Here is a 25857-nt window from a genome sequence, read left to right on the forward strand (position 1 = left end):
CGCACTGAGGTACAACACTATTGTTTCTCTGTCCAGTTAACTAAAAATATAAATCTTGCTGCTTGTTTTAGTTGCCCTTTGTGTTTTGATATTCACTGTTGCTACAACGGCCTTGTGGTCACTGATACCAGTTTCAATGTGGACTTCCTCAACAAAGTCAGGTCTGTTTGTTGCCATTAGATCTAGTATACATCCATCATGAGTAATGTTTCACAACATGATTTGTCATGCCCACAATCTGTAATCACCCCAATTGATTGCTGGATGGTTAAAGTCTCCTGCAACGATTACAGTATGATTAGTGAACTAATGATCAAATGAACTGACGTTTTCTCTAAGGCTTTGCAACACAGCATATGGCAGTATTTTCAGAAAAAGAGGCCAAATGGGTAACACATCCCATACTTATGTCCTGCCGATACATGGTCTGTAGCACAGCAAAATTATTCAAAAGATAGAGAGAGAGAGAGAGAGAGAGAGAGAGAGAGAGAGAGAGAGAGAGAATCAGTGGTCAGATGTAATCAATTAATTACAGTGTTTAGGTGAATTACTATAATTTTTGTACCTGCCCATACAAATATTGACTATACAGATACAACAGCCCAATTTCCAATGGTCCCGGATCCAGTGATCAATACTTATGAAGTATCATGTTTACAGGTAGATGGTAAACTGATCCATTTAGTCCAGTCATTCCGTGCTGCATGAATGATGCTGTCTCCAAGGTGGTCATCCATCATAAAACAGTTTTCCTTATGACAGTATTCCAGCCCTACATTAGGTACTTATTTTACTGCACATTGCCACTTACTAATCACAGTAATAGTTCTGGTATTGAAAACAGATCAAAATGAGCAACAAGTAGGATTGCCATCACCTCTCCTGTGCAACTTTTAGAACTGTCCCTATAATTATAAGGGAGTACATCATATGAAATCTTTCGCTTGCTGTCATGCTTACTGGAGCTTCCAATATTGAGAAACTGGTTTTTTTGTATTATGAATCCACCCAGCAACAAGCAGCCACACCTCAATTTTTTTCCCATGAGAAAATCCAGAGGGAGTCTGGTGCCTTCTTTGTATACCCTTTGTTAAATAGTATGTTCCTCATCGTTGTACCCACATTTTCAAAATTCCCTTTTGTTATTCTAATGTTTAACAGAAAATTTGGTGCTACAATTTCAGCATTGTCACATTTGTAACTGTAGGGTTACCACAAACAATACTCAAACAATGTACCACAATTTACAGCTCCAAAGCCAAAGGAATGTTATTTAAGTGAATTTGTCCTCACCACTCCACTAGCAATCCAGCAGTGTTCAAGAGAACATATAGAGCATTAAAGGAGCATATGAAAAAAGCAGCCATCATGATTTATGTGAGGTCAAGTGTGACAGGCAATATGAGCTCTGGAGAACTGTTTCACAGCATGCAGTTCCACACCCTGCTCCATCTTCTGCAGGCACCATAGTGGAAAATAGAAGTGTTATTTGACACCAATTTTCAGAAGAGGTCTCTAGCCTGGGCTCATTCTTTCAGCAGCTATCTGGGCTGGACAGAGGGTGTCATCATTGGCATCCCTGAGTGCCACCCGCCTTTTGTGGACATCCCAGAAGGCCTCCTGTGACAACACCGTGATAAGCTAAGTCACTGCAGAAGTTATGCTAACATAAATGACTCGTGTCTCACCCGACCCGTGCCAAAAATGCTATTTTTGTATTTATTTATTTTTTTTTCCAACACTTGGCCATTTGGAGCTTCCACTTCTGTCACTTTCATTTCTTGTCAAGTTTGATAGGCACTACATTTTTTGAACAAATTGATGACAACGTTGTTGAGCATATCTGGGATGTCTTGCAACACGCTCTTCAGAAGAGATCTCCACCTCCTCATACGCTTACAGATTTATGGACAGCCCTACAGAATTCATGGTGTCTTCATACATTAGTCGAGTCCATGTCATGTCACGTTGCGGCACTTCTGTGCGCTCGTGTGACCCCTACATGATATTAGGCACCTGTACCAGTTAGCTTGGCTCTTCAATGTATAATTTGTTGCCAGGTTCACAGTTTGTCTTCAGGAAATGGGAATACAGTGAAAAATACTATTTATTGTTTTGTTTGTGAAGTACTAGCAAAGCTTAATGATAGGTTTAGGACAGTAGCTGTTGTCTTTCATTTAATAAATGCATTTAATTGTGTGGTCCATGCAATACTTCTGCGTAAGTTGGGACATTATGAGATTACAGAAAATACTCAACAATAATTCACATCACATCTTGAATGTAGGAAGCAAAAGTTTGTTCTCCAGTGTCAAACAGAGTGAAGTGGCACAGCACTTAACACAGTGCACTTGCATTCGCGAGGATGATTGTTCAAATCCAGGTCTGGCCATCCAGATTTAGGTTTTCTGTGATTTCCCTAAATTGTTCAAGGCAAATGCCGGGATGGTTTCTTTGAAAGCATACGGCTAATTTCCCTCCCCATCATCTACACAATCCGAGCTTGCACGCTGTCTCTAATGACATCGATGTTGATGGGACATTAAACCCAATCTTCCTTCCTTCCTTCCTTCCCTTTCAGTGTCAACAAACTGGTAAGAGATCTGAACCTGACTGGGGTCATGTAAAGTGTGTGTGCCACACAATTCTGCCCCGAGTCCAATGCTGTTTTTGATGTACATCAAAGAGCTGCCCCTAAATGTGACAGCTGATTGAAAAAATTCTCTTTTTCTTTAAATTCTTGGGAATGGGCGTAGATTGAAAGATTCCTTTGAAGAATCACTTCCAAGATCGTGTGCATAAACCAAATACCCTATCTTCACTATAAGATCAATCTGTAGCATCTTTGCCACTGAATCATACATTCTTGTTCACTTTGCTTTCTTTCACTCTATTATCTGCTATTTTATATTTTGGGATATATCTGGGCACTCACCAAGCATGTTCTTAGCCCAAAAAATGACAGTTGGGAAGACCTTAGGTGTCAGTTCACAAGCTTCATGTATGTCCGACTGTTCAGGTGCCTCTGAATTCTAACTCTGCTGTCTCCTTACATATATGCCATCACAAAAAAATGTTGCTGAAAATACTGATTCATTCAGAAGTAACTGCAACATTAATTTAACAAACACTAGACACAAAAACAATAGGCACTTAGTGAACATTTCCTTAATACTTTACACATGTTCAACAGGTTTCATTCTCAACAGTCTTCTATCAGAACTCGAAAAAAATTGAGTGATTAATCTCCAAGTCTTTAAATCTAATTTCAAAAATTTTCTTGTGCCACGCTCCCTCTATTCTGTACACAAGTTCCTTGCAGTAGTTGAGAACTTCCCTCTGTAATAAGTTTTTTTTTGTTTCTATACTTCCTCTTACCGTTACTTCTTGTTTGATTGATTCTTCAATTTATAAATTTTCTAATCAGTTTTCTGTAACCTATGTACTGACTTTGTTCATGACCATGTAGCTTTGGCTCGCATGGTCCTAGGAAACTTGATACATAAATAAGGACAGGCTGCCATCACCGGAGTCATAATCAACCCTCTTGCTCTGTCCCTCTTTGCAAAGGCTAGTATAAAGTCAGGCACTACCACCCATAATGTATCCTATTTTGTGAAAGGAGGCTTTCCACTGGATCCATTGATGTTAAAGTGGAAGTAGTATCAAATCCTTGGCTCAGTAGCATTGCTACTAGGCAAACAAGTGCAACACTACCTGCAAGAACACACATTCCACAGCAGTCAATCATTGAAATGTCAGCAAGCCATGCCATGCCATCTTTCCCTCATCTGTTTGTCATAGCAATTCACTCTCATCACAGTGTTACAGGATAGAGAAAAATGCATAACAAGAGTCAATAGCAGACTAGATTTCAAGACTTTTTAACAATACTTTACTTGAGAATCTATATTTCTCCTTACATAGGATGCAGATAGTTTTACAGGACATTCATTCTGTTCATTCACCAAGCCTGCTGTGATTTAACAGCACTTTTTGAATGACACAATGCTGCACTCACTACCTACCTTAGCTCTAGAACACTGAAGGGCATAAATTATATCACTTCAAATTTTATTCAAAGCAAGTCATAATTTAAAGGTTATGCATTAGTTAATTACAATTATTAGATCTCCAATGGTATGTTACATTCCAAGTTAAATACCAAATATCATATTTTATACTCTACTGCGGTCTTAAATTTTATGAGTTTTTTGGAATCTAGGGTTAAGAGAAATGCAGATTAGAAGCTGCAGACCAACAGTTGTTCTGGTGTAACTGCCTCATACTCAAACGTTACTTGTTAGATTTCATTTCCTCGGACCCATAGTAAACGAGTTTCATAACTTCATATGCTCAGTATATGGAGTCCTCCTCAAGATCTTGAGCTTTAAATTTTTCTCTCTCTTACTTAAGTATACGGCCATTGCACTCTACGGGGTAGAGCACTGGGCTCCAGCCCTGGGGTTCCCGAGTTCTAACCCAGGTTGGGATAGGGTTTTTTGCTCATTCCAATACCTCCAGGATGGCTCCAGGTCCACTCAGTCTGTTTTCAAAATGAGTACCTGGGGTCTTTCCTGGGGGGTAATGGGCAGTCAGGGTGAGGGACTCACCGTCCCTTCCCTGCCAAATGCCGCTGCAGATAAAAGACACTCTGCCAGTAGTCACGCCAACAGTCTGGTCATGGGCTTGTGTTACAGATTTGACCTTTATCTATAACTCAGGCAAGGCAATTTTCTACATTTCTGAGTAGGCAATAAATTTTAATGAGGATAAACAACAGCCAGATCATTTTATTTATTATAGCTAGTTGGTCTCTCTGTATATCTACCAAGTGAAGTGGCATTATGGTTAAGGCATTAGATTCACATTTAGGAGATCCACAATTAAAGTCCCCATCCTGTCATCTGATTTTAGTTGTCTGGGATTTTATTGTCTCTTAACAATAATGATGAGAATGATTCCCTGAAAATGAATTTTACAGGTTTTCTTCTCCATATCTCCCAGCCCCATCTTTGTGTCTATGGCCAACATCCTTGTCCTAAATGGGATGTAAACATGAACTTTCCTTAATTTCTTCCATATGCTACAGTTTTGTGACTAACATTGTACGACACAAATTACTGGACAGAGCTTGAATGACACATTCACATCTTGAGATGAATTCATATTCTCTCAGATAAACCAAGTAAATAAAATATTAATAACCATTTATTTCAACTTATCATTCTCAGATTTCTCAATACTTCTTACTTTTGTGACTTTTCCATCACTTAAAAGTTCTTTAGCATCATGAAGCAATGTATTTCAACATGCCACAGCCGCCCTGTCAATATCAAGTATCTACATCTACATGACTACTCTGCAGTTCACACTTAGGTTCCTGGCAGGGGATTCTTATAACCACTTTCAGATTATTTCTCTATCATTCCACTCTCTAAAAGTGCCTGAGAAAAACAAACACTGAAATCTTTCTGTGCGAGCTCCGATTTCTTTTATTTTATTACGATGTTCGTTTCTCCCTATGTAGGTTGACGACATTAAAATATTTTCACATTCAAAGGAGAAAGTTGGCGATGGAAATTTTGAGAAAAGATCTTGCCACAATGAAAAATGCCTTAGTTTTAATGATTGCATCCCAACTCGCTTATTATACCCGTGACACTCTCTCCCCTATTTCTGGATAATACAAAATGAGCTGCCATTCCCTGAAATTTTTTGATGGCCTCCATGAATCCTATCTTGTTAGGATCCCAACAACATAGCAATACTCTAGCAAAGGACGGACAAATGTAATGTAGGCAGCCTCTTTAGTAGACCTTTAGCATCTTCTAAATGATCTGCCAAGAAAATGTTGTTTTGGTTAGCCTTCCACACAACATTATCTGACTATTCCAATTTTAGTTGGTCAAATCATAATTCCTAGGTATTTAGCTGAAAAGACAGCCATTAAATTTGTAGGATTTATCATGTAATCAAAATTTAATGGATTTCTTTTTGTACCCATGTGGATGATTTCACACTTTTCCCTATTGAGAAACAACTGCGATTTTTTGCACCATTCATCTATCATTCATGTCTAAGTCATTTTGCAACTGGTTTTGATTTTCTGATCCACAGTTTACATTTATCACATAATTTTGTTACAGTTTCAGAGGAGTAGTAGCCCAATGTTTTCTTTTGGCCTTCTTTATGAGGAGTGCATTATAAAGGCACTCACTAAATTTTAAAGTATGAGCTACATGTTCAGTTCATTGTGGATATAAAATGATGATAACCTTTGCAGGATGGTCATTTCCTCTTAATTACTGTGAACATATCCTTAACTGCACACATTCTCTAATGTAATCAAGGATGTTGTCAGGAATTGGTTCCAAACACTCTAGTTTGAGTATTTCATTATCAAACAGCAAACTGGGATTTTTTGCCCGTGTTTGATGCATTCGTTCTGGTTCTGTAAATGTTGAAGGAAGGAAGTAAAACAGGGAAAAATCTATATCCTGGCACTAAATGTTGTTTATAAATAAGATCTGGGAGCATGCCAAAGAGTGTACACTATTGGCACCCAATCACTGCCAATGCATTATTCCCCCTGAAGTTGCTTTTTCATTTCTCCCACTTGCCTTTACAAAAAGGATTTGCATCTTCTTTTGGACTCAAATATTAGAAGCAAGAGAGCTGCTCTTCATGAAACTAGGTGTTGCATTCCATTTTTTGCCATCCAAATACACTTTTAGTTTAAAGTATTCAGTTACCAATAGCACTATACCCTGACCATCACAACACGCAACCAGGGTACTTCAATATTTCTACATACATCTAAGGAATGAGTCTAGTTTGTTTCAGAATAAATTTCTGATCACTAGAATACTGCATAATGTAATTACTGCCTTGATGAAACAGTATTGATATCAGCATCACACACATTCACATACTGCAAAAGTAAACTAAAGAATCCATACATAATTGTTTCAGCAAATATAAATGTACGTACCCTATTCAACCTATCCACATTTAAAATGAATGCACATTATATTCAAACCAAATAAGGTGTTCCATTTATACTCACATGACATTAGCCCCATTTTGCTCAATCCAAAGTCTGTAAGCTTGATATGGCCCAATGCTGTTATGAGCAAGCTGCAACAAAATGAAAGGAATTAGGTAACAGACAAACTAACGATGTGGCTTTCATTTTTTTAACACAAAGGTTTCCCTCTATAAAAGGTAAAATTACCTTAAAAATCACACAATGCTACAGCTTTATTGCATTTCAAACACAAATAGACAGCTATTCAAATATAAATGAGACAAATATCATGGATTCTGAATTGTTTCCTTGGAGCATTTTAGAATAGGCTTCAGAGAATTATATTTTTACATCCACATTTATGCATGTGGCATAGTTATTTGCATGTTTCATGGGCCTTAATTTCAATATCTTGCAGCGATTTGGAATGTGTTGATTAGTTTACAGGTATAACAGATTTTCTCAGTGAAAAAGTGGTTACATGATGATCATTTACATGGTTGGATTTTACATTTAAAAAAAAAAAAAAAAAAAAAAAAAAAAAAAAAAAAAAAAAAAAACACACACACACACACACACACACACACACACACACACACACACCATTGTATAGAACATGAAGAGTTGTGAGGCTGATGTAATTTCAGCTTGCATGTCAAGCATATTACTGAGTTAGTGGTCAGTGTCTTATGACTGAGTACCACAATGAAACTGAGTGACAGATAGTGTACATAACTTCTCAATTCTACAATTATATACATAAATGTTTCTACTGTTTTTGAATTGTGACTGATTGCTGACAAGAACCTTCATAAGCTGTGTTGTGAAGCACATGTCAAGATGCCTGATTATAAGGAGGTTCTAGACTGTACACCACATTCATTCAAGTGATCAGCTAGTGGTGATCACGTCCACATTAAATGCTATGCAGAATTTACAGCAGAGCTGGTATATGTTATATCTATTTCCACAGATGGCCCTGCTCCTGACAGGATATAATATGCCTGTGACAGGACTGGAGTAGATGTGCTGGATATGTGTACTGAACAGGTCTTGCATTTGTGCCTACTGCAGGGATATGACCTATATGGAATGTGGCACATGTATGTTTCAAAGATTGGGTGGGTGACAGAATATCACACTAGGAGGGGTAGGAAAGATATGATGGTAACTTGTCAAAACCCTCGAGAACAGTATGATTGTGTTGTTCTAGTATGAGATGACATAAGGTGTCGAGGACAGTCGCGTCTTTGCAGTTGGTACCCAGGCATTGCCAGAATATTAGGGGCAGATGAGAGATGGTGGTGATTCAGTCGAGGAATAATGACAGAGTGTCTTGGTCCTGGGTCCAGATCATATATGTATCATCAATGAACCTGAAACAGACAAGAAGCTTTAAATTTTAAGTCAGTGGGAATGTTTCCCCTATATGGCCCATAGGAGGGCCATGTGGGTACCCACAGTTATGCTGTGGATTTGTTTTTACATCTTCCCCTCAAAGATGAGGCAACTGAGTGTAAAGAGGTAGTTTGTCAGGTGTATAAGGAAAGAGGTGGTGGGTTCTGAGTTGATAGGATATTGGAAAAGGTAGTGTTTAATTGTGGCTAGGTCATGGGAATGGAGGATGTATAGGGAAGTGACAATAACAGTAATGATTAGAGATCAATATTGTAATGTGAAACTTAGACCACCTATGTATTTTGTTTTCAGAGATGTTTGATACCTCATTCTTAACAGTCTCTTGTAATACACGAGAGAAGGGAGCAAGCAAGTCAAGAATTATTCATATCTGTCTTATCACTTGATGTTACACAGGGGACTGACAATAACATACTTATGCCTGTCTGGAAATACACTGAGCAACAGAATTAAATGATCACTTTTTCAAAACCCCATAATCCCAACCCATTGAGATGCTCGAGCTTGAAATTTGGCTCAAAGGTGCATACAACCTTCCTCTGTAATGGTGCAAAAGTGTGGCACCCTGAAGCTCGATGAAGCTTCAAACAGGAAAGTGTTGACACATTAGAAGAAAAGGCCGCAGCTCAGAAGTTCCTGGATCATGTAAGGTGGGTTAATGAACTCTTATCAGCACTGAACTTCACCACAATTCTGCCCAACATCACCATGGGCATGTCACACAATGGGAAGGTCATCACAGTCACTCTTACACACATTTCATCCCCTCTTTTGACGCCTGTACGATGCAGGTTAGAAGCACAACGCACATTGTTGAAATCATACATTTTCTTATGGGTGGCCAAGGAAAACATTCCAGATACACCGACATTCAGAATCGGCACGAAATGGCCACAGAGAGTGAAAACCCCTTTTCCTGAGGCACTGATTCTCACACATTTCCCAGTAAAAATGACAGGAAGATGTACTTGACAACTTTTGAAACTGGTGACACCCTCTGTTGTTTCAACTCTCCTTTAAGAACATTGTGGGGTTGCATCCGCATTAAATGTGATCTGACTCCTTTGGAAAGCAGCAAGACCACAATTTTTGCTCTTGCGTACAGGTTGGAACCACTAGAGACCATTCAACACCATTTGATGAAATTTGAATGTGACATGAAGCAGCAAAGGGAGTTTATATTTTCTTGTCCCTCCTATTTCATGTTGTCCACTGGTGTGATCAACCGTCAGTGCCACCCGCCTGCATTTGATGAGCACCTCAAACATGTACCAGTACGGGCAGAGCCCATGATGAGAGTCCCAGGCACCTGCAGGCATGCTACGGTGCTGCTCTTTTGGCCACTACACTGCTGCTCTTGTACCTGATAGTAGGCCATCCAGAATTGGAGACAGTCAAAGGGGTTACCAATCTGCGAGCACCTAGCCATTTGTCATTGGTTCTGTCTGTACAGATACACTTTTAAAATTTTCAACAGAGATGGGTGGGTTGGTTTTTCCAAACAAGGGATCTTAGAGAGACCCTTTGCCATTTTATTCATGCACGTGTCAATGTCTCATCCCCCTGTGATCATACCTTAGGAGGAGCGCTGAAAAAGTGTAAGCACCATTTGCTGTTTTGGATCACGTTCAAATTTCAAATGGCCTTTAACAGTCCCTAGTGGTTCCAACTTCTACACAAGAGTAAAAATTGCATTCACACTGCATTCCAAATTGGTGTGATCACGTTCAGCCAACAATGTCCTTAGAGAAGGGTTGAAATGCCCAAGAGTGTCAGCAGTGGCAAAGGTTGTCAAGAACGTCTTCCTGTTGTTCATCACACTGCAAACTGTCATTTTCGGCCACGAACTGTGTGGGAATCAATGCCCCAGGGAAAGGGGTGGTTTCACTGACACACTTTATGCCACCCCCTTCCAGCCTTTTCATGCCAATCCTGAGTGGCAGTGTGTCCGGAATGATTTCCCTGGCCACCCATAGGAAAACCACATAACTTCTAGGTTGAATGTTATGGTTCTGACCTCCATTAATGAGGCGTCAAAAGAAGGAGTGAAATGTGAGTAAGAGTGGGTATAACTACTTTCCGATCATGTAACACATCGACAGTAGTGTTGGGCAGAATCATGGTGAAATCTGATCTCATTAATCCACCCTAAATGTTACATGAACTTCTCAGCTATGGCCTTTCTCTCATATGTGTCGACATGTTGCTGTTTCAAGTGCTGTCAAGCCCAAGTATGATGTCACTGGCTGCCATGCTTTTGTACCATTACAGAGGAAGGTTGTACGCACTGTTGGCCAAATTTCAAACTTGAGCATCACAATGGGTGGGAATTATGGGGTTTTGAAACAGTCATTCTGTTGCGCAGTGCATATGTTGCCTTAGTACTTTACATTCACAACCGAATATACGGGGAGATCCATAGCTGTGTAACCATCCTTCTAAAACAAAAACAATCACATAAACAGAAACACAGGTCAAGTCATATGAGATGGGAGATGGATGGGGGTGGAGGGACAGGGGAGGGGGAAGGAAGCCTGTGAGGATGTATTACCAACATGGTGCCCTGAAAACCATGATCTTGGATGGAAATTGCAATTTTCAAATGATAGAGAGATCATGAGATATATAGAACAAACAGAGAATTACACAAGAAAAACATTGGTGTATTCCATTTGAGTTGTGGCTGAGGTTTCTTCCTTACATGACGGAACTTCTCATGAAATTCCATGAAACTGTCTCTCTCTTGCAGACAAACTTAAACCTGGACATTAGAAAACAGCTATGGATGAAGCACTGGTATTGTTGAGTAAGAGTTAAGAGTGCAGTACTTACTGCATCCCCCAGGAAACAAGGGTCAGCCATTAAACAATAATGGCAGTTATGGTAGTGATTTTGATTAAAGACCATGAGAAATGGGTGCAACGACTGTACAACGTGCTGGACAACTTGAGCATTAATTAAAACTATGGTCACAAAACACCACTGTTTTTTTCATGTAACTCTTTATCTGTTTAATATGTCACATGAGCCCCTTTCCCCTTGAAAATTACTCGTGATGACATGAGTGAGAGTCTGTTAAGTAACTATATTAAAAAACAGAGTATTGAGTTGAGTGATATGCAGCTGTAAAGTTGCCATGTAGTGGCCACACCAGATAAGTCAGAGGGGCAATGGGCAGTGAGTAGTGAATAGATGTGGGGAGCCACTTGGGCAGCTACAGAAGCCTAGCGACTAAGAGACTTGGAAAATTTTGGGGTGGAGGGGGAGATTTGACCCCACATACAAGAGGAAGTGAAGCAAAATTGCCAGGAACTGACTATGTTAAAACTGAAATTCTTCCAAGCTGAAGTAACCCCTTCTCACACCTTGTCAATCATGTTTACGCAGAAAACGATGTTGAAGTGACATTTTCAAAACTCGATGAGAGTGAGATTGGTAGCTTCAGTCAACTCAAAGCAACACTTGAAGAGTGCTTTAGTGTAAAGCTTCTTAAAATTAGAAATAATCTGCTGGTAAACGGGCTGGAGTAACAAAGTGGTGTTGGGAGGCAGAGGATCCGATGAATTGAAATTCTTCAAGGAGGTAGTCTTGCAGGCCTGGAGAAAGAATGGGAGTGTTGTCCTTAACAAGCAAGACATGGAGTGACAGATTCATCTCAAGCAAATATCACAAAAAAGATCATGTGTCACCCAAGTCTTGCTGTTGGGTCTCCAAATCACATTTAACCTGTGCTTCTGGACTTAACACTTCTTGAGGTTCATGATGTTTCTGGATGGTAAACAAGCAGCAGTTTAATTTTCAAACTGCCACTTGCATTGGTTCAGAATAGCAGTGCGAGATGGTCTTTCATTATCTTCTGATGAGCAATACATTCTCCTCTGCTGTTACAATGGTACACTTCACTTCAGCATCTTTTTTCCAGAATAGAACCATCTTGTCACAATTAAAAACCTGTTGCAGCACATAACCTTCAGAACCTAGAACAAATATCTGATCAAGTTCTCTGCTGCTTTTGTGTCAGAGCTGGCTGCTTCACCATGTGTCACAATGCTGTGGATGCCAGTTCTTCTTTTAAACTTCTCAAATCAGCCACGGCTCACTTAAATAATTTTTCAGCCACTGATGATCCTTGTGTCTTCTTAACAAGGTTGGCAAAAATCATTCTCACCTTCTCACTAATGATGTTCTCATTAACAGTGTCTCCTTACAATTGCTTTTCAGTTATCCATATAAAGAGCAACCTTTTGACATCATCCAGAATACAAAACCATTGTTTAGCTACTCCTGTCACACCCTTTGAAGCTTCTTTCTCCTTAATCTTGGCCTTGTTCTTGAAGATTGTGCAAATAATTGATGTAGATCGATTGTTACCTGCATGCTAAATCAGCAATGCTCACACCATGTTCACATTTTTCAATGATTTCACATTTCATTTCTAAGGTCATTTTCTTTCTCTTGTGACTGTATCTTTGGGGATATTTCTACAAAGGTTATTAAAATTTGCTTTAAAAAAAAAAACTGTGTGAACACAAGATTATAAAACTGTGTGATCACAAGCTGCACTAAGATGGTAGCAGAAAGAGTGCTAAACCCAGACTGCAGTACATAATAAAGACATTGTTCATTATATGCCGCAGCCGACAATGAAAGGTGTTCACACTGTTGAACGTTTACCCCCACCGCGCGAGAACAGCTGTTAATGTCACACTAAATTGTCATCACTCATTATGTGAAACATTGCTCCTAAATAAATTTTTTTTTTTTTTTTTTTACAATTCATTTTGCTCGTTATGTGAACTGTGCATTATGGGAGATGCATTAAGCAAGGTTCCACTGTATTACAATGTGTATAAAGTCATTACTAAAACAAAGTTACTAAAATTATTATTAAATATTGTTTACAGAATCAGTAACAAATGACACACAGCTAGATTTTGATTTCAGCTAGAGACTGACCATGTTTCTATTATTGTTAAACAAATGCACAGACTGTTATAAATAATTTATTGAGTAATCCACATTACAACACCAAAACAAAGATTTCTCCATATCTACACTGATGATTATCAGCTGCATGAGAGAACCGTCCCATTACCTCATTATTTTTATGTTCATTTAATGATAATTTTAGTAGCCTAATGTTTGTAAGACTGTCATTTGAGTAATGTAAGACTGTAGAGATGAGGTGGATAAAGCTGTCTGCTTGACTAGGTTTCTGCACTTCTGTTTGTAGTGTGTAAAATTTAAATACAGAAAGTTGTTTTGTTACACTTAAAATTGGATAATGTAATATCAGACTGTTAATCGACCAAAGGTATGTGTCATATGTTTGAGATGTATAAAATGGTGGTCAAGTTATAAGTTGTTACACTGAGTGCAGCAGCTCGCCACATGACCAAGTTTTAAATAGACAGTCAGCACAGGTTTTGAGGTCTTTTAGGTCTTCGTCTCTCAGTTCATAAGGTTCATTTTGGCTAGGTTTGTGAAGCCAGAGAGCCAAATATTTTGATCTGCACTAGTTCAGAACTTACAAATATTTTAGTGTGTACCAGTTTGACACTGAGGAACATTTGGGACTCTGAGTGTTAGTAGGTACAGACTCATAGTAGGCCTAACAGTCACAGAACATTTCAGCTGCAGTGAATTTGTTCCTGCACAAAGACTTGTAAGCACCAGTATGAACTTTACAATTTTGCTGCAGCTCAGAGCTTTAGTTTACACTCATTGCTCCTCACAAATGCTCTCTGCTTGTAAAGAAAAAGTCAATAATTTTGGTTTATTGTATATATATTGTGTTCAATAATAATGTGCACGAGATCACAATTCCACATAAATTTGTGTGTGAATAAAATACTCAGAATTAATATTTCACTTGTAGCCTATGTCATTATCTTACATGATCATATTCTTAATGGTTTTCCTTTCATATACTCAATCCACTTATTAATTTATTTATTTCCCTGATATGTGTATACTAGATTAAGGTGCCTCATTACTGATGTTCATGATTTTATAAGGGCTTGAAGTAACAGTGTGTGACCAAACACCTCTTGTTCAAATAAGCCATTTTGAAATTTAAGGCAGATTACTTGCTCTCTGGTGGTTAGATAGCAATGAGTTAATGCTGACAGACAATTAATTTCTCATTTATTTGTTACCAAGCCCACAGTACAGCTGTACTCTATGTGGCATTGTTTCTAGCACAAATTCCTTTGCTTTATCCCTTAAACAACCAACATCAGGTTTCTTAACTGCTTCTAATACCTGATTATTGGACATGTTGGCTATCTGGCTGCTGTCACTTAATATGCCTGTTTTCATCAATAAATAGGACTTTACACACTTTGGTACAATTTTTTAGTGTTGAGACTTCTCTAAATACAATGGCACCATCCACAAAAAGCTTCCTGGAACCTCTGACATTATCCACAAGGTCACATATACGATCCTTTAACACTTCCTTGGCAAACACCCAAAGTTGCTATTATGTTTGCAGATTTATCTTTATGAAGAATGGATGACATGTTTTTATTCTGACTGTTAGAAACTCTTCCATCCACCCACACAACAAGTCTAATATTCTGTACACTCATAGTTTGTTTAGCTTAAATCATCATCTTCTTCTTCTTCTTCTTCTTTTCCTCCTCCTCCTCCTCCTCGGGCCTTGTCCTGCATAGGCACAGGGTTGGGTTGGTTATGAACAGTTTTGGCATGCTTAATTTAAGGGGCTTCTGGATGCCCTTCCTGTTGCCACAGTCACCCCTGGGAATGGAATATGTGTATCCTAACTGTGTGCATGTAGTGTTATCCATGAGAAAGTTATTTTAAATATTTGCAAATTTTGTATCTGACGCTGGACTTGGGTACTAGCCTGCTGTTCACCTAGTGGAATATGGGAAACCACATCCACGCTGGTCAGCTCACCACCTCTCATCAACAATTTTCCTGGAGAATTCAATCCGGAGCTGATGCACCTCACTGTCCTGGAAGCAGCATTTTGACATGTACAGTTAACTTGGTGGGTGTTCAGCACCCCAATGTATTCTATTAGCTGGCCATGGCAAGCACAAAGTCTCATAATACTTGTGCCTCTGGTACCGTAATCCCAGTTTTCCCCTACAGTTGTCTGACTACATCTAGCGAACATGGTGATAAATCAGTTTGTAATTATCATGTGGTGGCTCAGTGGTTGCATCCCGAAAATACAATCGAGAGGAGAGATTCGATCCCACATCCGTTCTTTTTAAGTATAAAATAGTTCATTTTTTATTAATACAGAATAAAAACATACTTACTTATCTGGCTTCAAATCTCTATGAACAATCCCATAACTGTGCAAATATTCAACAGCTAAAACAGTCTCTGCAAAGTAAAACCTTGCCATGTCTGGTGGGAGAGGTCCTATGTTTTTCACCAGTGTCGCACAATCTCCTCCTTCCACATACTCCATGACTATGCACAGATGTTTCTGCAAATACACTCGTGCATTCAGTTCATTATACATAAAAATGCATATATAAAACTATGACTTACAAATAGAGCACAGCATATGTTATGATAATTTTATCTGCATATTAAAATAATTTTGAAAATTTAAGAACCGAGATGATTTGGGGAAAAACGAAACCCAATTCTGGTCATGTTAAACTGATACTTACAATTCTACCATACCCATACAGAACTGACACACATTTGAATGCCTGTTCTTGTTTATAAATGGTTCAATGTAGAATCACAAATGTAACCAACGTACTGTGTAAAAGTTAAACTTTGGAAAATACTTATTTATCATTGTAAATATAGCAGAAAAGCTCTGGTAGAATGTAAATAATTTACGAGCAAAGGAGGCCATTCACCGAACAGTGAAAGTGTTCAACATGCACACACAAAAGAGAAAGAAAGCTTTTGGAGTATATACTTTCCGGAGCTAGAATGCCTCCCCCACCATCTCATCCTCTGCTTTCCTCGCCAGCAAACCAGCTGCCTCCCTCTGAGCTGCTGGTTACCCACCCCAACCCCTCTTCCTGCCTCTAATCTCTACCCCACTCTAAACATCCCATACAACCACCATCCCATCCAAACTACCTGCGGAACTGCAATCTTGGCATAGTCTACAATATTAAATTTATCTCTGTCTTAGTTGTGTTAAATATGACACAACATATATCTCTACACAATGTGGAACACTGCAACAGGGTTTTACAAAATGGCAAATCATGATACATGATGTAGCAGTTAAGAGTGGGTAGATTTGGCAGACGTCTGGCCAACAATATTTACAGAAGTGTGTTGTGGCAAAATTAATTAGATTAGATTAGATTAGATTAGTACTTGTTCCATAGATCATGAATACGACACTTCGTAATGATGTGGAACGTTTCAGGTTAATAAAAGGTGTCTATACAAGATATTACATTACACAAAATATTACATGACACTTAATATTAAGTAAGTGACCAGAGACTTTTGTGGCAGCATAATTTACCCCCTTCTGAGCCAAAGTAAGATTTAACATTGAGTAGTGAAGACCATCCTTTCTCCTAGTGTTGTAGCCATGTATACTGCTATTACTTTTGAATTCATTCAGATTGTTAATATCAAATTTCATAAGTATAGTGAGGCTTCAGTGAAGATCTCTAGCTCTTTAAATAAGTGTCTGCAGGATGATCTAGGATGAGCTCCAGCAATTATTCTGATTACACGCTTTTGTGCAATGAACACACTTTTACTCAATGATGAGTTACCGCAGAATATGATGCCATACGAAAGCAGAGAATGAAAATAAGCGTGGTAAGCTAAATTACTGAGATGTATATCGCCAAAATTTGCAATGACCCGAATAGCATAAGTAGCTGAACTCTAGCTGAACTCAAACATTTCAGCAGATCTTCAGTGTGTTTTTTCCAGTACAACCCCTCATCAATGCATACACCTAGAAATTTTGAATATTCTACCTTAGCTACCGATTTCTGATTGAAGTCTATGTGTATTAATGGTGTCATTCCATTTACTGTGTGGAACTGTATGTACTGTGTTTTGTCAAAGTTAAATGAGAGTCCATTTGCAGAGAACCACCTAATGATTTTCTGAAAAACACTGCTTACAATTTCACCAGTTAATTCTTGTCTGTTGAGTGTGATAGCTATACTTGTATCAGTGGCAAAAAACCTTTCTGGAAACCAAACTGACATTTTGTTAAAACTTTATTTTTACAAAGGTGTGAAGCTACTCTACAATACATTACTTTTTCAAGAAGAGAGATTGGGCAGTAGTTGTTGACATCAGACATAGCCCCATTTTTATGCTGTGGTTTAACAATGGCATACTTCAGTCTATCTGAGAAAATACTCGGCTTCAGAGAGCTATTACATATGTGGCTAAGAATCCCACTTATCTCTTGGGAACAAGCTTTTATTATCCTGCTGGAAATGCCATCAATTCCATGTGAGCTTTTATCCTTGAGAGAGTTTATTGTCTTCCTAATTCCAGAAGGAGAGGTGGGTGGAATTTCAATTGTATCAAATGGTGCAGGTAAGACCTCTTCCATTAACTGCCTTGCTTCTTCTAATGAACATTTAGATACTATTTTCTCTACGACATTTAAAAAATGATTATTCAAAATGTTTTCGACTTCCAGCTTGTTGTTTGTCAAGTTTCCATTTGCTTTGATGGTAATGCCATCATCCTGTACTCTTGGTTGCCCTGTCTCCCTTGTAATAATATTCCAAATTGTTTTGATTTTGTTGTTATCAGAGGTATTAAAATCAGACATGATGCACATGTTTCTGGACTTTTTAATAACCTTTCTTAATGCAGCACAGTAGATTTTATAATATTTGGCTGTTTCTGGGTCATTACTCTTTCTTGTTTTTAGATATAGTTCCCTTTTGTGGTTACAAGATATTTTTATTCCTTTAGGAAGCCAAGGTTTTTTGCATGGTTTCTTATAATTAGATTTAACTACATTCTTGGGAAAAAAGTTTTCAAATTCTCTTAAAAGGGTATCATGAAAAAAGTATATTTTAAATTAGCATCGGGTTCCTTGTACACCTCATCCCAGTCTAACTGCTGAAGATTTTCTATGAAATTTCTAATTGTTGAGCCATCAATTGAACGCACAACTTTGGAGGGTAGTTTTGAATTACTGAATGGAACTATGTCATATAATGTAACAAGCTGAGCACCATGATCAGAAAGGCCATTTTTGGTCTATAAAAGTGTTATCTATCAATGTGCTGCTGTCCTTTACTACCCGAGGAGGAAAATTAATGACAGACGTCAAATTAAAAGAACCGAGCAAGACTTCCAGATCATTCTTCCCATATCTTTCAGTGAATCAACACTGAAGTCCCCACAAATAATAATTTGCTTTCCACTATCTGCAGACAGCACAACATGGGATCCAAGTTTTCCAGGAATAAATGAAAGTTTCCTGAAAAGGACCTATATACTGTTACAATTATAAAAGAGCCCTCCTTCAGTTTAAGTTGACAGGCACATGCTTCTATATGTTGCTCTAGACAAAACTTTTTTGTATCTAAGCTTTTTACAAAGTGATAACTTTTGACATATATGGCAACTCATCCTCTCACCTAATTCTCTCTACTCATATGTGCAGTTAGTTTATAACCACTGATATTTACCTTTTCCATATCAGACACAATGTTATGCTCAGGCAGGCATAGCATATCTGTTACATTATCCAATTCAATGTCATCTAAACAAACAAGGAGCTCATCTAATTTATTCTTCAATCCCGGAATATTTTGGTGAAGAATGGTAAAATTATTTTTTACTTTACTTTTGTGAGACTCTACTTTTTTCTTTAATCCACCAATATTTTGGTTAAATATGGTAACATTATTATTCACTTTGAGATTTGGTGTTGGTGGTTGTGTGATTTTCTGGGGCTTTTATTCCCCCAGTATACACTTCAACCATCCTTTTGAATTAATAACAAAGCACATATAATTTATATGAAAATATTGTAGAAAACATCATCCTTCTCTGCAGCAATTTGTAATCAGACATTTTTTGTACCAGTGTGATAATGTAACAGTTGTGAAGGCAATGATTATGCCATCACAGATTGATGGAAATCAAATGGACTTGTTGGACTGCTCAAACTTAACATAAATTTTCCTCAAAGAGTAATATTTACAAATGGAGGTTCCACACACAGGTTAGTATGTAGATGTTATCTTAGCAACAATGACAAAAGTGAATGCCTGGACAATTCTAATCACAAAGTGTACTTCTAAGCTTAAAGAGTATTCCACTATTTTCATTCCTATCACTTAAAAAAATTTACAAATGAAAGTAATATCAATGACAGTATTAAAAGAAGCTGATCTTTTTAGCTGCACTGGGATAAAAATACAGACTATCATAAAAAAATGCAAGATTAGATTTGAAAACAAGCACAATATTTCACAAACACACCTAACACAAACAAAGAATTATTTAAATGGGTGGTATCTTTGGAAATCTGTCCACCCTACTGCCTACTAAATGTGTGTTTACACATCTGTATTCCACCCAATATAACACTCAATACATATACAGATTCTGCCTCACCATAAAAATGTATGTGATGTATCTGAGGCGGAAAGGAAAGGGGGGAGGGGGGGGGGGGCATCACTAACACTGATTGAATTTCACATTTGTCATCCCATTTAATGCAGAAAATCTTCACTTAATACACACTTTAATAATAAGTGACAATTTTTCTGATATCACAAACTCAATTGTAAGTGATATCCTACTTACACTTTCAAAGTCTAGCACAAATCCTACTGGTGCAAAATATATGATGCAATACACATATCAACTTAATTTCAGTAGATAAAATAAGGAAGTTTCTTTATGATAAAAAACTTACCTTTGTTTCAAAGCTGCAATACATGCTCACTACAAATGGATTATCAGTAAAACTCATGATATCACGCTCAGCAAATACTTGATCAACCTGGTTTCTTAGCACAAGATTGTTTTTTGTTATTTTCTTCATTGCAAATCTCATACGCGTTTCCTTCGAGCGAACAAGGTAAACGGCACCATATGCTCCATTCGAAATTAACTTCACTATTTCAAAGTCATCCTCAGATGGCACCTACAATGAAAATACCTTTACCATTAACAATTCACAGCAATTTGTAACATGAGAATCTGTTATACCTGCTATTAACATGACAGGGTAGTCCTGAAAATCATCACAAAACCTGCCATGACTAAGAGTGTTAATTACATAAAAATTTGCCGAGTCAACAGATATATGAAATTAATACTTTCTCATATAACACTGGGCATTCTGGATTTCATTTCCATTACTGCTCATATGTATCACATCTGATAAAAACTAAATAAATAAATGTAGCATGACAGTGCACTAATTTCTAACAACTGAATAATATCAGGAATCTCTCTCTCTCTCTCTCTCTCTCTCTCTCTCTCTCTCTCTCTCTCTCTCTCTCTCCCCCCCCCCTGCCCCCCCCCCCAAATCTGTGTTGGCACAGGTGTGTGTGTGTGTGTGTGTGTGTGTGTGTGTGTGTGTGTGTGTGTGTGTGTGTGTGTGTGTGTGCGCGTGTGTGTCAGTCAAACAGCTTGAAACTTAATCACAGAGTGAATCACCCAATGCAGTAAAACCTAAACACACAGTTCCACAGAATGAATTTATCTTCAAATGTAGAGGATATGTGAATTGTAGAGACCAAATATGCTAGATTATTGCATGACATCAGCTTCAAGGATGGTTACCTCAAGCAGCAATATAACAGTAACGGAAAGCAAATAAAACTCTCTTATTCAATGCAGCTCTCTGTATGATACGGGTCAATAAAAATGGTAATGGAATGCTGTTCCACACCCACTTCCACCCCTGTCCCCATGCCCCATACTTTTTATAGCTAGGTTCTATGGAAGATGTCTGAGAAAAAAAAACATGTCTCCAAAGAAAATCTCAAATATGCTCTGCACGATTTCTCTGATTACAGCATATAATTCATTATCAACCATTGGAGGGGCTTTCTAATCTAAAAAATGTGCATGCCACACATTCATGCCTGATCTATTTAGGGGTCCTACAATTCTCTGCCAGACAGCTGAGGTCAAGAAATCCATATCCAATAATGTCACCTAATTGAGTATTTGGATTCCATTTGACCTGAAAACCAAGATTGGTCCCAAGTACAATGATGCAAAAAGTGAGTTGTGTTTCCAGTCTGTGTGCGAGTCGGTCTGTGTTTACCAATTGAAGTACCCATCTAACACCTGGTTGGCTACAGCGGGTCAAACTGCATGCGAGTATGATGCGAAGGTTGAGGTTTAGCCTGTCTCAACTTTGCTCAGAACTTGTCTGAAGTACTGGGTACAGCCCAACATTTCATTTAGCTTTGCAGTGCGGCATTTTTCCGTCGGCACAACTTTCTTCAGTTTGGCGGAATCGTGGTGTCAGTGTTGTCTACCAATTGCTATTTGTTCATTGTATAAAAATAAGTTATCAAGTCCAATGGCTGTTTGCAGAAAATGAGACAGTCTAGTATTCTACCATCACAAGTTTTAAAAATGAATAGGAATGACTGAAGAGCAGGATAATGATTCTAAATGTATATTATGCAAGATACAGTTACATTTTTGACAAGTATTGCAAATTTGCTTTGGAAGGGCATTACAACACCATGCAGAAAGAATTTAAAAGATTTAATTGATTATGAAAGAGCAAAAAATTACAACAATCAACAGAAAGGATTCATTGTTCTGTACATCAAGAAGTACTTTGTGTTAAATTTGCAGGTATGGAGCATGTGGTGAAACTGGTGGTATGAATAGTAAATTTTCACAAATTGCATGCATTATTCCACTGTCAGCTGCAACAGTTTTCAATGGAACTAAACAAAGAGCATTGAGACTTTACAGAGTACAGCAAAGTATGTTGTTTAAGTCTAGGGGGCATGTCTGGATTATTTTTCGATTTAAAACTCATGACTGTTAAATTTACAAAGGAAAAAGAAGAGCAGCAACAAAAATTAGAACATCTGGAATGGATTGCAGACGTCGAATTTTAAGTGGACTGGACTGCACACTGCCTATAGTAAGACACTGCAAAATAAGGAACTACTATTTCTCATTTGATGAGGATGCATTTAAATAGAAAATCGCATTGCGGAAGGGGCATATTCTATCAAAAAAACACCGTCCATTTCCCTAAGCTCACTGGTGTTAAAGAAAATGCAAGGTTTGAACAAGTCATTGTGGCCTTGAAAGAAGTACAAGGATAGTTTGCTAAACAGAGGGAGAGGCACATAGCAATCAGTTGCAATCTTATTAGTTTTTATTACTCTTGCATATCTAGATTTCAGCTATAAATAGTTATCTTCAGTTCTTGGTGTTATCCTGTTCAAAATGCATTGTTGAACACAATATGCTGGATGGTTTTAGTACCTTATGAAATCAATGTTGGTAAGAGTCTGCCAAGCTGGGCAGGATGAGATGTGCTAAAACCATCCAGCATATTGTGTTTAACAAAGCGTGTATTGCAAATACAATAACACCAAACACTGAAGATGGCTATTTATAGCCGAAATCTATATATGCAAGAGTAACAAAAACTAATGGCACTGTGCCTGATTGCCGTGTGCAATTCCTCCCTTATAGTCTGTGGGCACTGGGCACAACAGTTTCTTATGGAATCGAAGTTAGTTTGTCCATGGTTTGAGTATACTGCGAATAGCAGCTGTTTTTGAGATTCTTTGCCATTTCAGTTGAAAGCACCACTGTGTACATGCAGACAGAACTGACTGATCTGCAGTGTAATTCCCATTTGAAAATAAATTCTTTTCTGTACTTTTTCTTACCCTGGAAGAGTTTCCAAGTCTCCATAATGATGCTGCAAACATCATAAAACATTTGCATCAACATGTGTGGGTGAAAGGCGTTGTCTAAATATGAAATTAAATAAGTCACAATTACGTGGCAGACTGAGTGTGAACATTGGTGAAATTGTCAGTGTATGTCTGTATGCCGCCAGTTTGTACAAGATAAAAATTATATTATGTCTTCAGAATGCCAAATATAATTGAATAATACTGAAAATTTGTTTTGTTTGTGATTATGTTGTTAAGACATATGAAACCAAGTCATATGCAGTGCGACAGCATTGCCATTTAAATGCGACAGCATTGCCATTTAAATGCAGCACATTCACATCCCCCTCGCACACACACTCTTTCAGACAGCAAGATGTGGCTGTGGTGAAGTGTTCAGCCAGGCAAGATAGAGATGGCATGCAGACCATCTCTGATCTAACGGAACTAAGGGTGGTCCCAGAACCCAGGTGGCAAGCATCATTCATGCAAATATGAGTTACAATTTGCAGCCTGTGCTTTCAACAGACCCTTGGATGAGACCTGCCAGCGAACATACCATGTGTAAACTGGCCTACCTTCCAGACCTGTCTGCTATTTTCCTGAAGGTTTCATTACCAACCTAATGTTGGAGCTCCCAATGACCTACATACCCAACCACTACACTTGTCTGAACTTGACACAAAAATTATCTACTGGCCTAGCTTCAGGCATCTCATGCTGGTTCAGATGTGCTGTCAACACTGGACAGCACCTCATCTCTCTTTACAAAGGCATAAGGAGTAGCCGTGTAGCCAGTACCCACATTTGCCTTCCATACAAAGAGGAGCAAACACTCCACTGTCCAATTACCAATTACTCACCCTAGAGTGAGGGTGAACCACTCACATTATATGCATTAGAAGTTTGGTGACATCAGAATTTCCAGCGGATTTCAGAGGCACTACATATGCTGCAGCTTTTATCGTAGGTGTCCCAATGTTGATGCAGCTTCAAATCTACTGATCATGGCCAGCACAACTTTTTACGGACAGTGACCATTTCCCTCGTGTCCAAATACAATGTCCTACTTGCAAAACTATACAATAACACAAAAGACAAAGTGTTGGAGAGAATGACAAACTAAAAACTGTTTGCAACAACAAGAGATCAAACTAAACAACTACTGCACTGTAGGTAACGAAAAACTGAGCTAAAAAAGATTGTGATCTGTCCATATTAAACAAGAAAATAAAAAGTAGCCCTAGTGGTTAAACAGTGGTAAAATTTATACTACTATTCACATTCAATGAAATCAAAAATGCAAGCTACTGTATGAGCAATGACTTGTCCGAGACTACTACACAGAACATCAGCAGACATCAGTCCACAATTACGGATGTCTGTCCAGAGTCATAACTTTATTAATGTGCAACATGTTTACACAAATGGGGTGGGCATTTTCCATATATGGTCCATGTTGGGACAATAACAATTGATGATGACCACAGAATAAACAAAAGATGAACTATGTTGCCATCTTAGGGGACACAGCAATTGTTGTAATTAATTTATTCAGCTCACAAATCCTAGTGTTGATGATGGTGTTGACCGGTGCTTTAAATCTCAATCATGTCGCCACCATGGCACTGAATATTTGAGGATGATCCCAGTGGTGAGCTACTAGTCAAATACACTGGTGTCCAAAATTAAAACAACAAACTGAAATTTTGCAAGGTTACATTTATTTTGCTACAAAACAGAATAATCAGGTGATAAGAAGAAACAACGTAAAGAATACAGAACATAACAGCAACATGCATAACAGTAGATGAAAATTTTCTTCTTAACAGATTTGCACACACATTCCGACAACTGGCTAATGTACTCACTATCAGGGGCGCCCACTTCTGGCAGCAATACAGGCCTGACAACAACTGAGCAAGCAGTGAATAATGTCTTCAGTCTCCTGTGAAACTGGTTGCAAGTGTTGGAGAATGGTTGGTGGATGCTGGCATGATGCAACCTGTCTCCCTGGTGCATCTCAAACACACACTATGGGATTCAAATCGGGAGAGTGAGCAAGCCACACCATGCATTCAGTATCTTCAATTTCCAACAGAACATCAACTACTCATGCTCTATGAAGTCAAGCATCAGTAAGAAGTCTTGGCACACAGCACCTCGCAATAACCCTACTAGAGGTTCCACAACCTCGCCACGATACCTGACAGCAGTTAAACCTTTACGATTCACCCATACAATTTCACGAAGAGCTGTTCGAGTGGTCAGTATAATCCCCGGCCACACCATTAGTGAATCTCCTCAATATACATCTTTTTCCACAATGTTCGGGGATCAAAATAGTGTTCCAAAACCTCTTCAGATGCGAATCCATTGAGAATCACTCTCCAGACCAAATCGGGACTCATGTGTGAAATGAACATTGGCCCACTGCTTGACTGTCCAGATGGCATATTGACAACTCCACTCTAGATGTTCCCTTCTGTGAAGATGCATCAGAGGCACACATACAGCAGGTCTCTGACAACAACGGCTACACTGTCG

At 38.4% G+C, this 25857-nt stretch overlaps 1 protein-coding gene across 6 annotated transcripts in view; it reads right to left on the reverse strand.

The window, feature by feature from the left end:
- The window catches only part of LOC126183189 (microtubule-associated serine/threonine-protein kinase 2), a 247513-nt gene that overhangs the window by 114411 nt on the left and 107245 nt on the right, over positions 1 to 25857 (reverse strand). For all 6 annotated transcript variants that reach the window (XM_049924927.1, XM_049924928.1, XM_049924926.1 and 3 more), the window contains exons 11-13: positions 20331 to 20561; positions 15745 to 15917; positions 7070 to 7140 (exon numbers count right to left, since the gene is read on the reverse strand). In XM_049924927.1, the coding sequence (XP_049780884.1) occupies positions 7070 to 7140; positions 15745 to 15917; positions 20331 to 20561 (475 nt within the window). The remainder of the gene's footprint in view (positions 1 to 7069; positions 7141 to 15744; positions 15918 to 20330; positions 20562 to 25857) is intronic.

The sequence above is a fragment of the Schistocerca cancellata genome, chromosome 4 (assembly GCF_023864275.1).
Source record: "Schistocerca cancellata isolate TAMUIC-IGC-003103 chromosome 4, iqSchCanc2.1, whole genome shotgun sequence".
Taxonomy (NCBI): domain Eukaryota; kingdom Metazoa; phylum Arthropoda; class Insecta; order Orthoptera; family Acrididae; genus Schistocerca; species Schistocerca cancellata.